This window comes from Terrapene carolina, unplaced genomic scaffold, assembly GCF_002925995.2.
Source record: "Terrapene carolina triunguis isolate 2854851 unplaced genomic scaffold, T_m_triunguis-2.0 Scaffold113, whole genome shotgun sequence".
Taxonomy (NCBI): domain Eukaryota; kingdom Metazoa; phylum Chordata; order Testudines; family Emydidae; genus Terrapene; species Terrapene triunguis.
In genome coordinates this window covers 30,264,342-30,286,608 of record NW_020664464.1, presented here as the reverse complement: position 1 = coordinate 30,286,608, position 22,267 = coordinate 30,264,342, and the positions used below count along the sequence as shown (strand labels likewise).

General features: G+C 39.0%; 1 protein-coding gene across 5 annotated transcripts in view; it reads right to left on the bottom strand.

Annotated features, from left to right (window-relative positions):
* The window catches only part of ZNF608 (zinc finger protein 608), a 109,145-nt gene that overhangs the window by 40,608 nt on the left and 46,270 nt on the right, over positions 1-22,267 (bottom strand). For all 5 annotated transcript variants that reach the window (XM_029911713.1, XM_024193378.2, XM_024193380.2 and 2 more), the window contains one exon: positions 17,625-17,880. In XM_029911713.1, the coding sequence (XP_029767573.1) occupies positions 17,625-17,880 (256 nt within the window). The remainder of the gene's footprint in view (positions 1-17,624; positions 17,881-22,267) is intronic.

The window sequence follows — 22,267 nt, the reverse complement described above, 5'->3', positions numbered from 1 at the left end:
AGTGTGACTAATGTAAGAATGAGAAATCCTTTGTTGTAATTTGTGGTCCACATTAATCTATTAAGAATTTTTAGCCATATCTTTCCCATTCTATTTAATTCACAATAGTGTCATTCTTACATGCATGCAACCTCCCCTCCACCAATGTTGTTTTAAATGTGACTAGTTTTAGGTCTAAAAAAAATAATAATTAAGGATTACGTACTAACTTCACAGCAATTCCTTGTATGACAAAGGAAAGTGGAATAAACCAACTTCAGTTTATCACAGGGCCTTCTTAGTTCAGAAAATTCATCTAGATCTAAATGAACTTTATTTTTGTTTATTGCAGTCACATGGTAATGAATGCTTTGCAAAACAAATCTATGAAAAGCAGATTTATAACTTCACATTTTAAAATGCACTTTAAATATTGTGATAATTCTTAATACTCTTCTACCACTGTACTTTCCTTCATCTTGTTTGATTACAGAAGACAAGGGTCTAAACAGATCATGAGGCAATATGATGATTAATTAATTAAGCCCTACTAGAGGCAGGGAGATTTATTAGTCACATCTCCACTAAAGTATGTTTCCTGCAGGTGTGCATCTCTGGCTGAGCCTGAGTACAACTTCTGTCTTAACCATAATCACCCCATATTAGAACTGCAGTTAACCCTTTTTCACTGAGTTTATCAAAGAGCTTTTCCTTTAAAGGACTGAAGGGGAAAGACTGCTGGCTTTACTGCACTGCTTAACCACAAAACCCTCTTGTGAGGTCTTCAAAAATAACAATTCAGCAAAAAGTGAGAGTGTTGCAGCCACTGAGTCAGCCCCTATAAGCCTTTTTCTAAAAGGCAGCTTTCAGTGAATCCGTTTTCAATGTTTTTTCAGTTATTCTTATATAGAAACTTCCCTCCCACACCCGCTTTCTCTTTGGAAATTTGGTAACCATAGTTTCTGTATCCTGCTGAGACTTGATATGTAGAGCTGTATTCTACCTGCTATTAAGCTGCTGATAGCAGTGTTTCTGTTGCAATTTATGAGAAATGTCAGTTGAAGGCAGAGAGTATTGTACACACTATATTTTCCCAGCTGGATACCTCCGTGAATGGAAAGCAAAAACATGAGTACACATGCACTGTAGATTTGAGGGGGGAAACGAACAAAAATGCTGCAGGTTAGATCTGCTGGGTGGTCTAAACGCACCATAGGGTAAACACATGAATGGGAAGATGCAACTAAGATTATCAAGAAACAGTGGAGACATCCAACACATTCATGCAAAATCACCTCTTCTAGGATCCATAATTACCCCCCATCCTTTCACACATTCAGCTTATCTGTTTGAATTTACAACATAAATTTGTTTGTCTGGCTGACCTAATCTTCAGGGTTTTGTTTAACGTTTTAGTATGAAGACAGACATTTTAATCCTAAATGCAGGCATCTGTTTCCATATTAATCTCACTTTTTTATAAAACGAGTACTGAGTTGCTAGACCCAGGAAACATGACCACTTTTCTACTCCCCCTTCAAGATCAATTTTGCCTACTTTCATTTTGTCAATCTGTTTGCTAACGAAAATATTTTAGCCTTTCCTGGCAAACAAAGATCCCCTGTAAAAGCTCTTGGTTTCCTCATCACACAAAGGAGGCAGTTGAAGGTAATAGTCCTGACAGCACAGTGAGATGGAAGCCCAATTCAACAAAGACTGGATGAAGAAATAATGAGTCAATGTCTGCTATATCTGTCTTCTGAAAATATGGACCTATAATCTTTTCCCCCATAAGTATTGGGGATTACAGTAGAAAACACTGACAAATGATTATTATCTAAACATTGTCAATCTGAACCAGATTCAAAGTTCTGTGGTCCAGGTTTTGCCTCTCCAGAGATTATAATATTAGACTAAATGTTTTAAGGCAAATGAATTGATCAAGTTCCGTGGTTTGTGCTTACCGTACAGTCCACAATATATGAAAACATTCAGTTGTCTGAGAGAAAACTACTCCAGATGTGAAACTTTATAGTAAAGGAGAGACAGATGATTACAAAAGCAAAATCATTTACTTAAAAACACTTGTGTGCCTTACCAAAAAGCTGTCAATTCCTACCACAAGTAACTGGCTCCAAATTTGCAATTAGTCTTTGTCAGTTCCCAAATCACCCTCTCTATCAGAAACACAAAACTGAAATAATGAAAGTCCAAAAGCTGCTAAACTTAAAATGCTCATAGCCAAACTGAGGATAGAGCCAATTACCATTTAAATAACAATATGAAACCCTTTGAAGGAAGGGCCTTCTGATCTCAAAGATTCAAATGCTGAACGGTGAGAATCTGCATGCTTTAGATTTCCAGGGGAAAAACTATAGAAAGGAACTATAACCCAAGCTGTCTGTCATATGCTAAATTCCTAGCATATTTTAGTGTTGAAACGTAGGGCTCTTGGCTTGTTCTTAATGGCAATTTTATTGTCAATACCCTAGTTATCAAATGTTTATTGCTTTTTAAACAGGTTTTGGGAGGAGGGGAATTAGCAAATATTAAGGGTGAATAAAGTTAGATTCATTAACATCTTCTTGCTCACCCCAAAGTTTCATGAGGGAGTCACTCTTGCTTTTTGTGCCAATTTTACACATTTAATGTTTTGTTTTATTTCATATTCATAAAATACGGATGGTCAAATAGAATTACAAGAAACAATGATCCCAACCCTTTTGAGGAGGAGGAGAATCAAACAATAAAACTGTGATGTACTGTAGCTCTGAATGCTGTCATTTTTGTATTTCTTTTCTGAAAAAAAACATGAACAGTTGATGCCCTTGAAAACTACTCTAGCCTTGGACAGCTTATGGAGTTTGCTGATGTCACGCCTGGTAATTGACACAGTGCAAGGTCTGCATGGCACATTGCTACAACATTTGTTTTACAAGTGCACATTTCACAGGAAACCAAGGATTAATTTTCCCAAGACTTACAGACATACACTTCCAAAAAGAGAAAAATAAAACTGTTACATATCCATACAAATCAAAAGTCATAGAATGGTGGCAGGCAGCCAACCAAACTATTTCAGGTCTGCTTTCCCATCTGCTTGGCCTGTTAACTATTGTAAAATACAAGCAAATTGCTTTTTCTCCAACTAATTCTCAGAAGGACTCCTTAGAAAGCAGATTTCATGATACAACTTTAATAAAACAGGATGCCTTATGATGATCAATAAACCTTCTAGCGCTGAATAGGTTAGGAAAACCATCTCAACAATGAATAGCAAGAAAAAGTGTTCCCTTCCTCTGCCATTAAAAAGGCATTGTGCCAAGAAGCTACCGCAGACCAGGAAACAGTTTTATCTTGATCCCTCTGCTAGCAAACTGAAAGTTATTATCAATTCATAGTAAATTACGGCACCAATATACATTATTTAATTTACTACAAGTTTTTAATTTATAGATTAAAAATAAAGTCTTGCATAGCTGTAGGCAACTTAGCACTGCACCAATATACAGTAATTAATTTACTACAGGTTCTTAATTCATAGATTAAAAAGTAATTTGCCTAGAAGCATTTTCAACAGCTGCCCATAAATCAGCCCCTTCTGCTTGTAAAGTTGAACTCTAGAGTTATTGTGTCTATTGTGCATTTTAAGGTTCAAAGCAAGAATTATTATTGCATTCATTTATAGCCAAGAATGTATCCCAGCAATGAAATTTACTCTTCAAGGCTGACCCAAGCTTTACCATTGGACTGACTAAACAAATTAATTGCTCAATAATATGCTATCTCCCTTTTCTAAAGACCATTTTTGGTGAGCATATCTAGGATTACGACCAATGGTATGTAATAGCACAAATTCTAAAAATGTAAACACTTGCTATCTACAAACAATGCCAAATTGTGAATAATGGAGTATGAACAAACCTCCCAGGATACAGTTGGGTTCTAAAAAGTGTTTGAATTATAGGGTTATAAAATGAGTTTGTGGAAATGGGGGACAGAAAATGCACTGTAGACTAAAGCAAAGGTATTATTTGCAGAATGCCCCTATGTGAAATATGCAAGGTATAAATAATGTCGCCAACACAAGGTGATAGTTCTGTCGCCTCTCCATACCCAGGAACTGAATTTTCCCCTCTTTCTGTGTGAGGTTTTGTTATTAGACACAAGCTAAGTGTGTTTTCATAATATACCATCAAGTCAGAATAGTCCTTATACAACTTCTCCGTGTCCTTCAGAATGAGGACTCTGGTACAGCAAATTCAGTAAACATTTCAGTCTTGCCTAGCTACATTAATCCAATGCAACTAGACTGACGATTAAGGAGCAGGGAAACAATTACACTGTGTGCTACTGCCAAGGATGCAAAACTCTAAATCTCCTTGAAGCCGAAAACAAATTAGCAGTTTTCCTTGTATCAAGCTGTCTGTCCAAATGGAGGCTGCTTTTCACAACGACATTACTAACTGTGCTCCTCTCAGATAACGCTTTAGGGATACAAAAACATTTTCTCTAGCCTATTTCCTGTCATTTCTTGTCTAGACCAACAGAACAGTTTGTAACCCAATCATCACCTTCACCCCTGGAGCAACACCAGGCTGGGAATTCCTACCTCCTCTGAAAAAGCCCCCCACTTCGTTTCTACTAATCTAATAAGGACACTTGGTCGGGCAGAATTAAGATAAGAATGAAGAAATGGGTTAACTTAGTTTCCTGTTTCATAAAAATACACCATCAATGGAAAAATCCAGACCTCTGAGAGTAATCATTTGTCACCTTTTACTTTAATCTCTATCTCAAGAAGAGACTGTCTACCTATTCTTGTGGGAAAACCTCCAGGCTGAAATCAGGAAATAAATGACGGAAATGTTTCACTAACTCATTTCTGTTGTTAATAGGAGAAGAGTTAGCAGTAAGATAGCACAGTCATTCAAAACATGGGTTAGACGTCATGCTGGAGCCCACTGCTTCATCATGCTGGAGCTCACTGCTTCTCTAGTCAGCAGTTTGAAACATATCTCAGTTTAACAAAACAGAACCTTCGTCTGTCGGGGAAAGAAAAAGTTAAAGATACCAACTGGAACAGCTCCTCAGATGGAATAATAGGCCTCTGAGACACTACTGTCAAGTGAGATATGAGAGTTTTGCTGCAGATGTCCATAGTAAATTTGCGAATGGGCTAGTTTGTTGGAAAGTGCCCCGTGCAGTGTGGAAGGCTCATATTGGATTGGGAAAAGCAGGGTGGGGATGCTTTCGGACTTGTGGTGGTGGCGGCGTTTGTGCGGAGAACTATTTTGCTCTCTTTGGCTTTTTCCACACTGAAACGAATTAAGGACCAGTGTTTCAGCTTTGTTCCAGTTACTATGGTTTCGAACAAATCTTGGCTAGCCAGCCTGGTTACAAAGAAACTGGTGAAAAACATATTGAAAAACCATGATGTTTATCTCCCATCTTAACTTATCTCCCAGCTTCTTGCTATAAAAGAAGTGAAGCCCAGTTGCATAGTTGTCAACTTTCAGCAAGTTTAGCAAGGGACAGTTACCCAAATAAGCTACATTTCTGAGGCTGTGACTGGAAAGTTCAGCGATTGGAAGGTTACACGGCCATTTTGATGTGCTTACAAACATTAAATTCTTAATAGTCACAACACTCCTGGGAGGCTGGGTGGATCCCCTTTATACACTAAAGAAAAAACAGGCAAAGAGAGGTTTAAGCAATTACTTCCAAGCTTGGATGTACACAGTTAAGTATGCAGGTCTATATTTTAGCACCAAGTCAATGGAAGCTTCTGGTTCTCAACATCTCAGTGTTTAGATGCCTAACATCAAGGACCCAAGTTTGGAAATACTGACCTATGTGATAAGTCTTTTGTTCTCAGCATCATGTAGCACACTGCCCATGGTGTCTCTTACTCTACTGATTTGCCCCTTCTTATGCTCATATGCAGGCAGAGGAAGGTTGTAGAGGCTCCAGTGCCACCAGCAGTAGCTTGGGCACAAATGCTCCCTGCAGATGTGAACTGATCTGGAGTTTTCATTAAAAAAATGCAAGGGCCCAGATCCATGATTCTTCTAGACTCCAGAGACCAGTCCTGGAAAATAATTTGTGAACCAACTTGTGAACTTTATGAAAAAAATCAATGACAAGCTTTCAAACCTCCCAAGGAAAAGAGTTTGGAAAACACACTCATTTAATTAAATCTGAGATTCTCCTTTATATTTCTAGGTCCTCCAAATGGAGGTTGCACAGATGCACTGAAAAGGCTAGCTCTATTTGAATGGAAGCTCCCTTTACACAAAAGCATATGAACAAAAGCATATGGTAAAGTCAATCTCAGCAAGGGAAAGCAAGCAGTAAACCCTAATAAAACATTGTCCTATCTAAGGGCAGAAATTTTAAAGTAAAATTTTAAGCACCAGATTAATTGAAGATTTTTCTGGAATTGTCTTTGCTTGTAACCATTGTTTCAATGTTAAGCAGAAGATACGGAATCACTATCTATTGACAATTAGCTTCAGCTCAGTTTTATGAATGGAGATCTTCATGCTACTGATAAAGTCTCCCTTTTTTGTACAGCTTGACCTACTTCTGCTGAAATGAAAACAAACAAAATACATCCTACAGCTGCTTTTGAATTAGTCAAACCACTTAAATACAGAAAAACATAATGCAATGCGTTCTGTCATTATCTCTCTCTGACCTTCCCTGAAAAGCGACTATTTAGCAAATAAGTCACACACATTAAAAAGAATGGCAGCTACAAACTGTATGGGAAAAGAGATTTTAAAAATACTTTTTTCCCCTTTATTAAAAAATGGAAACATGAGGACAACTTCCTCATTTCTGTATTTAAATTCACTTAAAAATAAATCTATATGAGATTCAAAAGTCTGCATCAAGGTAAAAGTTAAAAGAAAATACAAACAAACCCTCTGAGTTTTGATGTAAATAAAAAAATCTTCAAAGCTGGTTAATGCTTTTTTAGAACAAAGGATTAGAAAGAATTTTAGTCATACTGGAAAGAACTGTGGATTAATCAGATTTTATGTTGTGTTTTTTTCACAAATCTAGAGGAGTTTAGGGCAACAGACTTGATGAACCTTGACTGAAGTTTCCATTGCAACGTTAATTTTATGAGTGAAATTGTAGGATGGGTTGCTTGTGATGGTAGGGGACAGGGCTCAACAGCCCTGGGGCTCACTTCCAGTGTATGTCTTTTGTTTGTAAAAGTCATGCTTCAGGGTTTCAGCCAGCCACTGGCTGGGCTCAGAAAGGGATTCCACCCTCTTATCCCTCAGGTAATCTGGGAAAGTTATTTTTATCTCCTTCTGAAGCATCACGGATGGCCAAAGCTGGAGACGAGACATGGGTGGGGTGGGGTGGGTCGGGCTTTGAGGCGGCACCCGAGTATTCTCCCTCTCTCTCAGGTGCTTGGCTGGCTGGTTTCTGCTCACATGCTCAGGATCTAATTAGGTGGGGTGAGGAAGGAATTTCCCCCCAGGTCATATTGGCAGTGACCTTGGGAGTTTTTTGCCTTCCTCTGCAGTGTATGGGTGTGGGTCACTTGCCAGGATTGTCTGGGTATATCTCACTGAGTCATTCCTCTGCTATTGTAGGGGCAACTAGGGGTTCCTTCCACTTCTCTGCCTGTGTCACTTAATGCTCTAGTCTCCTGTGGGCTGTAATACTTTGGTCTCATTTCAGTTGTTGGGTTTAGTGTGCAGGTGCAGGGTGATGTTGGTGTCCTGCGATATACAGGAGGTGAGACTGGATGATCTAATGGTCCCTTCTGGCCTTAAACTCTATGACTGACTAATAAAACTAGACCCAGTTTTTCAATCCAAATCAAAGCAAGCCGTTTGTCTTGAAATTTTCTTCAGTTGATATTCTTTCTTTCTCCACCCCATTCGCCTTTTTCACACTCCCTCTTTCAGAACAAAAACATAATCTGAAGGCCAAAGATTCATCATTATTTTAAAATTCTGAACGGAGTTGTCCCTCGTGGTCTTTGGATATTCTTTTGTCAGCAGCAGCGGTTCCTGCCAAGTAGCAGTTACTACCAGATTCATTATTAATATGCCCTAAAGCTTAAAAAAAAATTCAGTAGCTAGTTGCCACGAATTCTAAAATATTAGAGGCCAAATTCTGTTCACTTCACTGCATGCAAAGCAGTCGCTATCCTGACAGCAGGTTTTGGCTACGTGGCAACAACAACAACAAAAAAAGGGGGGGGGGGGGAAAAGAACAACAAAAGGAAAAGTTCCTATTCTCTAGTGCAGAGGTTCTCAAACTGTGGTCCACGGACCACCAATGGGCCACGAGTTCCATTCAGGTGGTCCACGGATAGTTCCCTCTAAGGTGCACACCTGGGCGGCTGCACACAAGAAAATGAAGGGCCACCCACCTAATTAGTGAAGGCGCACAAGCAGGGCTCCACTAATTAGATGCCTGGACCCTGGAGAAGACGCACATGTAAGGTAAGGTGGTGGCCTTGGGGGGAAATAGGGGGTAGGTGGGAGGGGGCAGTGGGGTGAGAAGAGGGAGTGGGGGAAATTTGGGACGTGCAGGGCTGCGGCGGCCAGAAATAAAGGCGATTTTCCACAGCTCCAGGTCTGCGGCTGCTGGGGAGAGACGGCCCTCCTTCCCAGCCTCAGCTCTGTAGCTGCTGTGGTAGGGGAGACCCCCCGCCTTCCCAGCCCCAGCTCGAGGGCTGCCGTGGCAGGAGAGAGGGCACATCCATCACATTAGAAAGGTAAGACTACTGATATTAAAATATGAGTTGTGCACTTTTATTTGTAGAACAAACAAAAAAAAATTTATGAAGGTTTTTTTTTATATGGTGCTTTTATCCAAAGTGCTTTACAATAGTAGCTAACGGTACAAACAACATTTGGAAAGATCATTAAGTGATCTACCGAGACCCTCAGCAATTTTCAAGTGGTCCGCAAAAAAAAAAAAAAAAAAAAATGTTTGAGAACCACTGTCTGTATGATCTACATACTAATTCATATTAGTGTAGACGTACACCTCCAGCAATAAGGGAAACCAAATTTGTTTCTCCCTCCCCCATTGCCTACTGTAACCCAACACCGACAGCATAACATGCATTTCAGAAGAAATTAAACATTCCTAAAGGTAGCCGAGATAGTTGAAACACTTGCAAAAAATACTGTATAGTAGTGGTGATAATAAGTAATTTTTAAAGAAGTTGTTTAATCTCTGTAACAAGTTAGGTGCATATGATACTTCAGCTATGTTTCATTCCTCTCTTTGATGATATTCATTAGTTTAAAAAACACCCATGCACGTTAAAAATATATTCTTGCTTTGCAATCACTCTGCCCTGATGGCCTGCTATAAACATGAGTAGAACATGCAGTGAGTACTTCATAATAAAATGGTGTCAGTCGTAAAAAACTGCTGCTGTGTGATTTTGCTTTAGAATACTGACTGGCTTCTTGGTCTTAAAGGAACTGCTGTGTTCATAACCTCATTGGTGGAGCAGGCTCAGTTTCATGCTCAAATAGCTCCAAGCCAATGTTTCCAATCTCAATCATCCTCCTTCCTCTTTCTAGGCACCCTCCCCACCCCCATATGTTTGTTTGAACAATGAATAATTTTCTATGTATGTATGAGCAGAGCAGGGAGTCTTGCATTGCAGCAGTCTTGCAAGAAGCAGGTTTTTATGTAACTATTGTCTGCAATTTGCTAGCTTTTCACATTCTGTGCCTTGGGTTATACCCATTTAGCTGCACTTAATCTTTTCACTGAGCTGTGAAAAGTGGCATTTGCTGGTTCCCTTTAAAGAAGCTGGCCTTTACTGCCCTTGCTAAATAAGACACCTTAGATATTCTTGGTCAGCTATTTCAAATACAGTCAGTAAAAACTGCGGCTATGCTCTGCTTAGCGTTACATCTGCATCAGTCAATATGAATCATATGAATATGAATCAGTATGGATACACAACCTGCATATTAAACAATGTCATATGGATTTCTTTCTCTAGTATAAATTGGCTGAAGGAGAATGAGAATGCTAATGAGAAGCAATATTTTGAAGTTGAATTTAATGTATTTAGCAATAATGTGGCTATGCACGTTTCTTAAATACTTTCCCCTTAAAGGTGACTAGTCAAGTTTAAAAAAAAAGCCACTGCACTTGTGTGCGGTTGGGTTTTTGGGGAGGTGTGGGAGTGTGGAGGGATTTTTTTTTTTTTAATATAGAACAAGAAGAAAGCATGAAAGGTTTTTTCCTTTTAAAAAAATTTTTTATTAGGTATTCAGGTCTTGTCTAACATGTACAATGGTATAGAAACTAGAAAAATAGCCTTGTGATGATATTACAAGACTCAACAGACTGAAACCTGGGCAACCGAGAGGAGAAAGGAATTTTAACTGGCTGCTTAAAATTTGTATTGACTTTTTTGTTTTTAACACTAATTTAATTTTAATGACTGAGTATTTTAGAAAAGGACATCTTTGTTAGAGACTCAACACCCATAATGAAATTATGAGAGGTCAAAATACACAGTTCTGGTACACACAGAAGGGCACTTCCTGCTACTTCAGGGAAAACCAACTTGACATTTCGGCCATTTCTATGGTTAAAAAAACTCAAGCAGAAAAAACAAATTTAGAAAGGGAATTTTAAAGAAAAATATACACCACCACACATAAGAAAAAAGGGCACAAACTCAGTTTTTAAAAAATGGAGGTCATCTTTAACAAAGAAAGAAAGAGAAGGGAAAAAAAAGTAATTTAAGGAAAACCATGCATTTTTATAACAACCCATCAAGTGGTTCAGCTTGAAAAACATTGTACTATGTTACTGAAACACCTTAAACTATGCTGTTAATTCAATTTATTTACACCCATGATGTGCACTAATTTTTAGTCAATAACAAATACCAGCAGTGGGGGCAATGCTAATGACCGCATTAACCAGATGTCACACAACAGAAACCAATTTTGGCTTTATAAATGGCCAGGATGGCTCTCAATTTTGGCATGCAAAGTTATATCATCACACACGGGCTCTACAGTTAGTCCTGTTTCAAATCTCTGGTGGGGAATTAAATTGCTGGCCATATGCGGTGTGGCCAAAGTGTACGGCACCACCACTATTCTCTGCTTCCTAGGCAATATTGTCTCATTCTTTCCATTTGTTTGTATCCATCCGTTGTCTGTCTTATATTTAGATTGTAAACTCTTAGGGAAAAGGACTGTCTTTTTGTTCTGTGTTTGTACAGCACCTGGCACAATGGGATCCTGGTCCAATACTGTGGCTTTTAGGCGCTACGATAATACATATAATAAATAACAAAATTATCCCTCTCTAACAGATCTTCCAGGCTTTGCCTTTACACATCAGAACACTCCACATCTATCTCCCACTGAATTAATAATTTTATACTGAAAATTGGGAATAAGCATCACAGTATTGATGAGGAAGAGCAAGGAAAGCTTGGGGTATTCAGTAACTTGGCATTGTGCATCACTGAGAAATGACTGCAGTTAAAGAGACACTGTACTGGGCTATCTTGATTATCACTTCAAAAGTTTTTTCTCTTACTTAATTGGCCTCTCAGAGTTGGTAAGACAACTCCCACCTTTTCATGCTCTCTGTATGTGTGTATATATATCTCCTCAATATATGTTCCATTCTATGCATCCGAAGAAGTGGGCTGTAGCCCACGAAAGCTTATGCTCAAATAAATTTGTTAGTCTCTAAGGTGCCACAAATACTCCTGTTCTTTTCACTGTTGACTTAATTCCCCTTCTGGTCTATTGTTCTTACATGGAACACCTAAGCAGGGCCGTCCCTACCCATACGCAAAGTATGCAGCTGCATAGGGCACCACCAAATTTAGGGCACCAAATTTCCTGGTGCCCTACGCAGTTGAGTGCTGCTCCAGCCTCTGCTCTGCCTCTTCCACATGGCCTCTGCCCCAGCCCCGCCTCTTCCCACCCCTGGTCCGGCCCAGCCCTGCCCCCACTCCACCTTTTCCCCAAAGCCCCTGCCCCTGCTCCACGTCTTCCTGCCCCTGCTCCACCCCCACTCCAGCCAGCCCTTCCCTGAGGACTGCAGGAGGCGTCGGGCTCCCTGCACTCACCAGCAGCAGGAAGTAGAGCGACCCAGCCCCAGCCTGCTCTGCTCCCCTGGCCGGCGAGGAACCAGGGGAGCAGAGCAGGCTGGGGGCGGGTCACTCCACTTGGGGACCAGCCCCTCCCCCACCCCACCCCCAGAGGCCTGGGACCAGCTCCCCCCTGCATGGAGGCCTGGGGCCCCACACAGCCCCACCGCGCGGGGGGGCGGGGCTGTGTAGGGCACCAAAATGGCTAGGGACGGCCCTGCACCTAAGATTCCTCTAACAAAGAGATCAGAGAAACAAAAACTTATTTTTCTTTATTTTTTGCATTTGATTACTTGGGCATAGGACAGTACTTTCAGTATCGTGAGTTTCACTGTTCCACTGTAGTCAAGTTTCCTCTGTATTTGTGAGTTTTTCACATGTGGGTCTTGCACACAGAAAATAAGAGAAAACAATTTTTGGAAATTGCTAAGGGAATTCAGGGGCAGGTAAACAACTTTTACATTATATATACATTTCAGCTGAAAAGATTTCAAATTGATTGTGTCCCTTTAAATACAGTTGTAAAACCAAAGCCATGGGGGAAGGAAATTCTCAGTCTCAGTTCTGTATAGTAACTATATTTTCAAAACTGTACCTACAATCAAAAGAGTTGGATGGGGAAGTTGGAAAAGCCTTCTATAATAGATTTGGGAATGCCTATATGTGAATGAAGGTGTTTTCTTTTGTGCTCTTCTGCAAAGTTATGGCAGAACTGGCTGCAGAATAAACATGGAAAAATATTTAGCCCAATTCCCTATTCGCAGACCCCATTTCATCTCTAAGAAGAACCAACATAATGAAATGAAAACAAACCTCAGATTCCTAGGGTTTAAATTTGAGAACAAATCTCAATTATAAAGAGAGCATGCCAACGCTGACAACAGAACTCTTTTCAAAAATACAATTCATTTCTCCATTATTTATTATATAATGACAAAAACAAATTGTACCCAAATTCCACAAAGAGGAAGACTGTCAATCCAGCAATGTGAGAACTTGAACACCACATGTCGACAGCTTGTTCTGTACACAAAGGCAGCAAGGTGACTGATGGTTGTTTCCTGATCCATTTTCAGGCAAACAAGTAATCATCAGTATAAGTACTTCTCACAGCAAAGGGCTGACTCCACTACTAGATGCAGGACCAAAAGCAGGACATAACCCAGGGCAACTGACTGTGAGAAACAAAATAATAAAAATAACCTCTAAGCAGTTTAGAAAGTTGGTAAGTGGTTTTCCCTTTCTCTAGATGACTTTTATTTCCTCCAAGCAGCATGAACCAAGAAGCCCACTGCCTTTTTGCACTCTTTAGAAGCATTTTAACAGAAGTCAATTAAAGCTTTCAAGGTTAACCTTATTTCTAAATTTAAAAATATGCCCTCTTAACAGTTGTTTCCAAGAGAAAATGTCCAATGTTAGATACAAACAAAACAAAACCACATTGCTGTTTATCAGTGATTCTTAATGTTCCTATAATTGTAGTTTATAGTATTATAGTATCAAATATCCACATCAGCGGCCAAGTTTCAGGTTGACTTGCCTATAAATTATTCCTCATACCACTACTAGAAAGTAGCCCCACCAATTCCTCCTCTTTTCTTTTTCCTCCACAACAATTAAAAACACATTGAAAACATTCCAAGTCCCAGCCAAACAATGAGATTATGCAGATGGGAACAGTAAATGCCTACAGTACACATGTGTGCAAACTGAACACCCTTAGACCACTTAAGAAATACCCATATGATAATCATCATTTGGTAAAAATTATATTTGGTGAAATCACAGCCACATTTAGTTACAAAGCCCCATTATAAAATGTGACAGATTTCAATTGTCTGCTTCCCACATCCTAAAATGGAAACAGTCAGAGGAAAAAATGGTCTTATGTATGAAATCTTCTTATCAGACTGACTGGATTGATTGGCCTGGGATAAATTAAAAATAGGATAATAACTCTCTCTTTGTATCAGCCACAATATTGCTTGAAATCCGATGTGGTTTTTTGCTTTGGACTGGCTACCCTAAAAACTAGACTAATAAAACCACAGCCTTCTTATGACCTAGACAAAGAACAAATGCAGTAGTACATGCAGAATGTGACATTTTGTGTAATGATCCTAAAAGGGAACCAGTTATTTCAAATATTAGCCATCTTCAAAACATTAATTCCGAAGTATACTTCCCCTTGTATAGAAAAGTATGTATTAGACTTAGCAAAGAACTCCAAATAAAATATCAACTCATCTCCTTTACCAACTGTAACTGTTCTCATTATAGCTGTAACCGCCACATCCTCTCTGTATTTGCATTCCCACAGCTAGTGTTTGAAAGCTCCTCAGCGAGCACATTTGGTTCATAGTTCCCACATGCAGAAGGATGTAGGATGTGCAGACATCCTACAAGCACATGCTGATCATTAAACAACTCATTTTACCAAATGCCTAGATCACACACAAAATTATTCAAATTTCTCATAATTTCTGACCTTTGCCAAATTCTTACATCTTAGTCTGTTACAACTCTTTCATCGTGCCCTGAAAAAGCCACATTGTAGGTTTTTATTTTTTGTAATGGGCTTTGAAGCAAAGGGGAAAGAAAGATGAAAAAACATAAGAGGCCAGGGCGACAAAAGAAACCCAAAATTCAACTGTGCATTATAAACAATGGACCAGAGTCTGATCTCAGTTATACTGGTGAAAATTCAGAATAACTTCATTGACTTCAGTGGAGTTCCTCTAGATTTAAAGCAGTAGTGCAAAAGGTCAGGCTTTGACCTAATTAAAAGTCAAAATCATAACTAGAGAAAATAGATACCTGATAATAAATCCAACGTTAAAATTAAATAAAAGGCCCATGTGCACCCTGCATTCATAAAAGGATTATGACAAATTTCAGCACACATGGATTCATGCAAACTATAATATAGACCTTCTATGAAAATGTGAAATTTGAGCAAATTTGAAAACGGCTAAATACATGCGTGCAGCTATGCTCCAAATGTCAAAACTAAAATATAAAGGAAAGTTAATCATCTGTAGGCAATTTTTCATAATACACTGTTGTGCTGGTACACTGTTTTGGGAAAGGGTAAGAGAATAACCAAACATCCAGATATAGTAATCATATATTCCATTAAGCAGGGTCGGATTTTCTTTTCTTTTTTTTTCCCTAGAGCGAACCATACAAATTATCTTACTCCTTTCACGCAATTTAGGCTCAAGCTACACTACCATTGTTGAGTTGCTAGTATTATATAGGGCATAACATTATTATTAATTATCATTATTCTAGCAGTATCCACAATCTGTTAGGCACTAACATGAAGATACAGCCTCTGCCCTGGAGAATTTACATGTAAGAGCCTGATTCTCTACTTCCTTGCACTGCATGTAGTCATTTACCCCTGCAACCCTACCACATAATATCCGTAAACCCATATTAAGATTCATAGGCATTCAAAACTATTTCACAATTTCATTGCTTCCTCAATTGTTTTAGAAGAGTGTTTTATGCAGGATGAAGAGAGGTTAATGATATTTGGGCATTAATTTTTAATAAACAACAAGTGCTTTAAACTGGTAGAGCACTGAGAGAATGCAGATGGAATGTCATCCTTGCAAGTGTGCTTGAACTTTATAAAATACCATATTTCTGGCCCTAGACCTTTAACAAGGAGGGCTTCTTAAAGTCAGTGGGGGTCAGAAGTTTAGTTTATTCAGCAAGAATAACACTATTAAGAGCTACTGCTCTTTCATGTCACCACAGTTAACACCCACACATTTCAACACTGGTTAATGCAGACCAGTAAAGGGAAGATTGGAGCTGCTAAGGACAGCCATCTCTGCTGGAATATTCTAAAACAGAATTTATACTGTGCTTTACAAACAATCTAAAAGGATCAATCTGCCTTATGAATCTGTTGTAGACATACACAGAGAGAAAGATGGATGGATGAGAGCATATAAAAGCAGGTAAATCTGACTCGCTATATTGATTTTTCAGAGGACACTGTAGAGCACTTTAGTGAGGTCTTATATATCATTGCAAAGGACCAAATGCCATTGTGCATATATCTCAAGGATGTCAGGATATATTATCAACTGATGCACTGTTGTATTCTTTCATTATGTACTTTTATAAATAATCTGGTTTTCATTGCAGAGGAAGTTAAACCACTACAAACTGAATACACCTCAAAACAAACAGAAGACAATACTCACAATAGGATCTTTTAGTAGCTTTTAGCCATAATTTGGGAAATACCTTATTATTAGTTATTATATCAAAACTTGCAATGGTTTGAAGTACACATACAGTATTTCTATACAGAAGCTTCCCGACTTATGCAAGCATTCCGTCCCAGAACGCCTTGCGCAAGTCAAATTTTGTGTAAGTCGGGAACATATCTCTGACAATTACCGCCCCTCCCCCCCCCAAAAAGCTTACAGAACTTTTTCCACAAGTCAGGTTTGCGTAACCCAGGGAGCGTCTGTAATTAACAACAGGAAGCTCAAATTTTAATAATGAGCTTTTAGAAATCAAAATGGAAAAATCTGCATATCGCAGCATAATCCTCTCTCTATTTACTTTATTCTAAATCACCAGCCAATCAACATCTCATATTCCCCAAAGCTCTACAGCACTCCTACATGACCAAGTGCCATCTAAGGATATTGGAGAAATTAGACTGGGTTAGCTAGCACTTCTGCAACCAATGGAACATTCCTTTTAAAACAAAAATATTTTCTCCTTAAAACATGTTTCAAACAAGCAAAATACAAATAATTGATAACATAACATAGGAATAATTTTAATACAGGTCTTTGGAATAGCTTTTATTATATAAACATGCAGTATTGATCAAGGTGCCTGGGTGCCAGAATTGCTCCGTTTTATAGTTTTCACTTGTATCACTCATAGGAGCACACTCATAATATACATATCCCTCAAGAAAGACACATAATAAAACTCTATTTTGCTAATGATTTCTTAATATTATGATTAACTACATCATTAATTGAATATTCAGTCTTATACAAAGTCAGTTAACACAACACTTTAACAATATGAACAGGCTCAGGGCATGGCTACACTGGAAACTTCAAAGCGCTGTCGCGGGAACGCTCCCGCGGCAGCGTTTTGAAGTGCGAGTGTGGTCGTGCACGAGCACTGGGAGAGAGTTCTCCCAGCGCCCCTGGTAATCCACCTCCACAAGGGGATTAGCTCCCAGCGCTCAGAGCCTGTTTACACTAGTGCCTTTAAAGCGCTCAGACTTGCTGTGCTCAGGAGGGTGATTTTTCACCCCCCTGAGCCAGCAAGTTAGAGCGCTATAAAATGTAAGTCTAGACAAGCCCTCAGTAACATTTATAAAACTGTGACAGACACTGCAGGTGATGGGAGTTGAATAGTCTTGAACCACCTCAGACAGGTACCACAGGGTAAGTCCCCTAATATACCTATCTAATATACAAGCCTAATGAAAAAAACAAAACAAACAAACACAATTTACCTTCTTCGGTTTCATGCCACACAATCCCTTCCAAGTTCACACTGGTCCCAGGCTCACAGGGTCCAAGGCATTCGGGTTCTGTTACTACTCCAACCTCGCAAGTATTTACACCCACTGAACGAGTCCGTACCAAAAGCTGTTCAACTGGTGCAGCAATATTGGATGAAGAGGAGGAAAAGTAGGAAGGCAGAATCTGAGGCGTGATACTGCTGGAAATCGGAGGTGGAGGTGCAGGCACTGTAAACAGGGGGTCAACCTGAAAACAACAGACAAACTTACTATAATGGTGCTGAGAGATTTTTTTTTTTTTTAACCAGTTTGCTTAGAATTGTATCAACTTTAGAGTACATAGGTATTTAGTATATCATAGGATGATTTCAGTCTTGCACTCTCCATTTTTTTTTACACGGATCCCACATGCTGCATATGAAAAAATTATAGAAAATCTGTCTTGCTAAACAAGACAAAACACTAAAGTTCTAAAAGAATATTCCCTGCAGCCTTAGACTACTAGCATGAAATAAAAAAAGAATTAAAGCCACTGTTTTTCTTGCCTCTGGCAGAAGACTGATTTGTGGATGGAAATTAGTTTTGCAAAATGGGAACAGCATTTTTCTTCCTTAAGAAAAACGTTTATGAAGACAGTACAAAGACATAGAAATGCCATGTTCTTCTGTACACCATACAGCACTGATGTACATGGAACAACTCAAATACCCTATGCCATGAAACATAATCTCTTGTCATTCAAGCTTTTAAAACACATTAGGCTCATCCAGCTGATAACACTCGGACACAATTCTATCTACTATCTACGCACTTACAATGTCAGAGATTATGACTTTTTAAACAATCACAACTATCCCGCTAATTTATAAGGCTTATCAACACATACATTTTAGAAGAATAAAATTAGTTAGACAGTTACGTTATATGCTGATTTAAAAACAGCACCACATTTTTGCAGTTAATTATACCTGTGCAACAGGAGATTTTTCTGCATGTGGGGCTTGATCCTGCAAGGTGCTGAGCATTTTGGTCTAACCTAGCAAAGTCCTTAGTCATGTGATGGGAATTTGTTTTAGTTTTCCATTCTGCATGCTCAGTCATATATTCACCCTTAAGCATTTCAGAAGCTCAGTACTTTACTATGGACATAATGTTCTCTTCGTCACATAAAAACGGAAATAAAAGAGGAGGAAATGAGCTCCCAGTTAAACAGCTGAACCAGGCATCCTGTCAGCTTTTTGTTTATGTCAATTAAACAATCCTGTATACAGTTGTACATTAAAAGGATAAACTAATGTTCATTTGGTACATCTGAGCCAAGACTCAACCAAGAAACACTTCACCCATTTGAATGTTAAAAGTTTCTGCTTTCAAACCTGTAATAAAATTTCTTTACCTCTATGTTCCTTTACTGTTCTGCATCCCTGATAATAAAGGCATTTAGAAGTTACATCCCTATATGTTTTGATTTATGTTTCATGTAAATGCAGCTTAAAGCAGATCAAAGTTAACATTGATGGTTACTCTTTTAAAGCCAAGTTGACAAATGTACAGAGAGGGAGGGAGATTACAGAGCACATGCTAATATCTATATTCTTTATATCCCAGAATTTTCATGATGAGAAAAATCTAATGAAAATATGAAATGACAAAACTTCTCAAAATTGTAATTTGTTCCACTCTAACAACAAAGACAGCCAATTTCTCGTTTAAGCACCATTCATACAATTGAAAATTGACACTCTCTAGCTATGCACACAACTCTGAATATATATGTAAGGACTGAAATGATTTCCTTAAAAATCACTTATTCTTCATCTTAATTGTTCATAAACAAATAGGAAGGAAATTATGATTGCAAGGGCACGAACAAGATAAAATGTAAAGATAACTGGCTGGATTCTCATCTCAGTTACACTGGGGTAAGTGATGTAATTGAGATCAGATTCTTGTCCAACATACTTATGACATTAGGACTAACAGCATTTCTGAGCTAAAAATAATGGACCAAACTTCCAAAAAGCAGTCTACATTTTTATCCACAATTCTGCATGTATAAATTTTTTGCATGTAATTGCATTTCTCAACATGTGTTAGTTATGTATATGTAAAATGCATTTGCAGGTACAAGCAGGATATGTAATGGTCTGACCTACATGCACAAAAGCAATTTGCACACACTTTTTTTTTTAAATATTATACACTATTTAGTTTCTTTCAGTAATGGTTTAAAAATTAATTTTGTTTCATACAAGATAACACTACACATGGAGAAAAAAAATCAAAGAATGCAAATATTACAGCAATTTGTAAAACTGAAGGCCTGATTCTCCATTTCATTACGCCATGTTTACACCAGGGTGAGTCTACTGATTTGGATGGAGTTATTGTGGCATAAAAATGATGTGATACAGTACAGAATCAGAGCCTAGCATCCTTACACTTATCTTTCTGCCATCAAAGTTGCAGAGGTAGGCAATAATAAAAGAAAGCTTTGCAGCATGGGCTGAAGCAGGCAGCTGAAATACCAGCTGACTCCCCAACAGCTGATCATTGCAAGATTTCCCTGAACTAAATATGAAATAAAAGAATACCTATGTATGAACAGCATTCAAAAGACACTGATTCTGTGCTACACAGATCCTGACAGTAGCTTGCCAGCAGAGAATTCCCTGGTGGTGGGGAACTACTAGCTGAGATAGAGCACATGGAACTGGCTCCTGTCATGGCAACCCTTGCCATCCGAGTGTAGCTCTGCATGGTAAATCTCCACTCCTAGTATAAGATGCCTTAGGGATCATATTCCATTGACATAAAGTAGAGGAGCTCCTAAGATGCTCTAACTCACGCTGGCACAGAACCAGGAAGTCATAACTGGCACAGACAAGCCTCTACTTATTTCCCTCCTAAGCTGTGTGCTGCAGAGGAGAATTTGAGCCCTGTGCCTTTATAAAATTGAAAAAATGCTAAATGAATTGCCGGACTGATGATTTGCAGCTGGGAAAATTCCTGTGTCATAGATGACATCATTCTTCTATAGGATGTACTCATCAGAAAGAGAGGAGAAACACTAAATATTTGCTTCTGCAGAGCTAGAAAAAAAAGGACATATTTTAAATGGACAAAGACAATATGGCAGACTTTGTAATACTTTGGAAATGGGAAAAACAAACAATTGAAAGGGAAAAAAGTGCATATTTGATACTGTACCCCTTTAGCTATTGTTATAAATAGTTTTATTCAGTTCTAGTTTCTCTCCACTTACTAATAAATATTTAGATTTTATTGTTACAAATACAATACAGCCATAAGGAACCAGGAGGGGGGAAAAGCTGCAATGTGAATATTACAGTAAAAGGAAAAAGATTGCTCTGTGGAATTAATATACAAAAAAATCGTTAGTAGAGAGAAAGATTTTACTGTCCTTCTGAGTTTGTGCCTGAAGTGAACATTTCCTCACTCATAATAAAAGTTGTGTGTAGCTTCAATAGTGCTCCAGTTTCCAATATTTTAAAATTATTTTAAAAGATTGCTTGATAATCATAAAGTGATAGTTCTCAGTGATTATTGTGGTGTCACAAGTGTTTTTTTATGAATGCTCAAAAGGGAACTGATGTAATCTATTAGAGTTAAAAAGAGAGAGGCAGGAAGGCCGCCATCTTCAGTGGAAAAAAGGCACATAAGTTTAACATCTGGTGGTGGCAGTCTGTCAACCTGAGGAAAGTTAATGTCAAGAACAGACGCTCTGCCATTTCTCACTGTTATTTTTGCATGATTATTCCCAGGTGCTGGTACATGCTGAGCAGTAGCCTTGCTATTTATCACACAAGAGATTCCAAGGGGCGGGGGGAGTTGAAACACAGGAAGGTTATTTACACAGATCGTAGCTCTTAATGTACATAATCAAAGGGCTTAAAAAAAAATCTACAGAAATATTAAAGCAATATTTTCTACATTCACCTTATTTCAAGGGCTTTTGAGAGCTGATTAATAATGAAGGCTACAAAACTGGAGTGTTGTTTGTGGCAGCTTTCCATTGCAGAAAGTTTGATTGTATCAAGCAGTGGTGGTTCTCAGGACTAGAAAGCTGACTGCAAATGAAGAATGTCTGCCAATGAAGGGATAGCAAGTGCTCCAGTGAGCACATCTTCATCTGAAGATGACAAAAAGATGGCTGCACTATGGATGCATTGCTGACTGTATTTGGGTGGGAGAGTTTTAAGAGAGAAGAAATGTCATCTTAAGTGGAAACATGTAAGGATCTTAATGTATGCAGATTTCCTTCAATTTCTCATTAGTTTTATTTTAGCTACTGAAATTAAGCTCTGTGCATGACAGCCAGTCTTTCTGATGCAGTCACTTAGGGTTACCATATCTATTAAATAAAAAAAGAGGACCCTCCACGGGCCCTGGCCCCACCCATTTCCCCACCCCCAGCCCCGCCCCAACTCTGCCCCTTCCCCGCCCTAACTCTGCCCCCTCCTCCCTCCCACTCCCAGCCATGGGGAAAGGGCTGCCCGAGCGCTACCGGCTTCACGGTTTGCCAGGCAGCCCCCAGACCCTGCGCCCCCGGCCGGCGCTTGCCCAGCGCAGCTGGAGCCCGGGAGGGGAAGCGCCCAGCCGGGGGCGCAGGG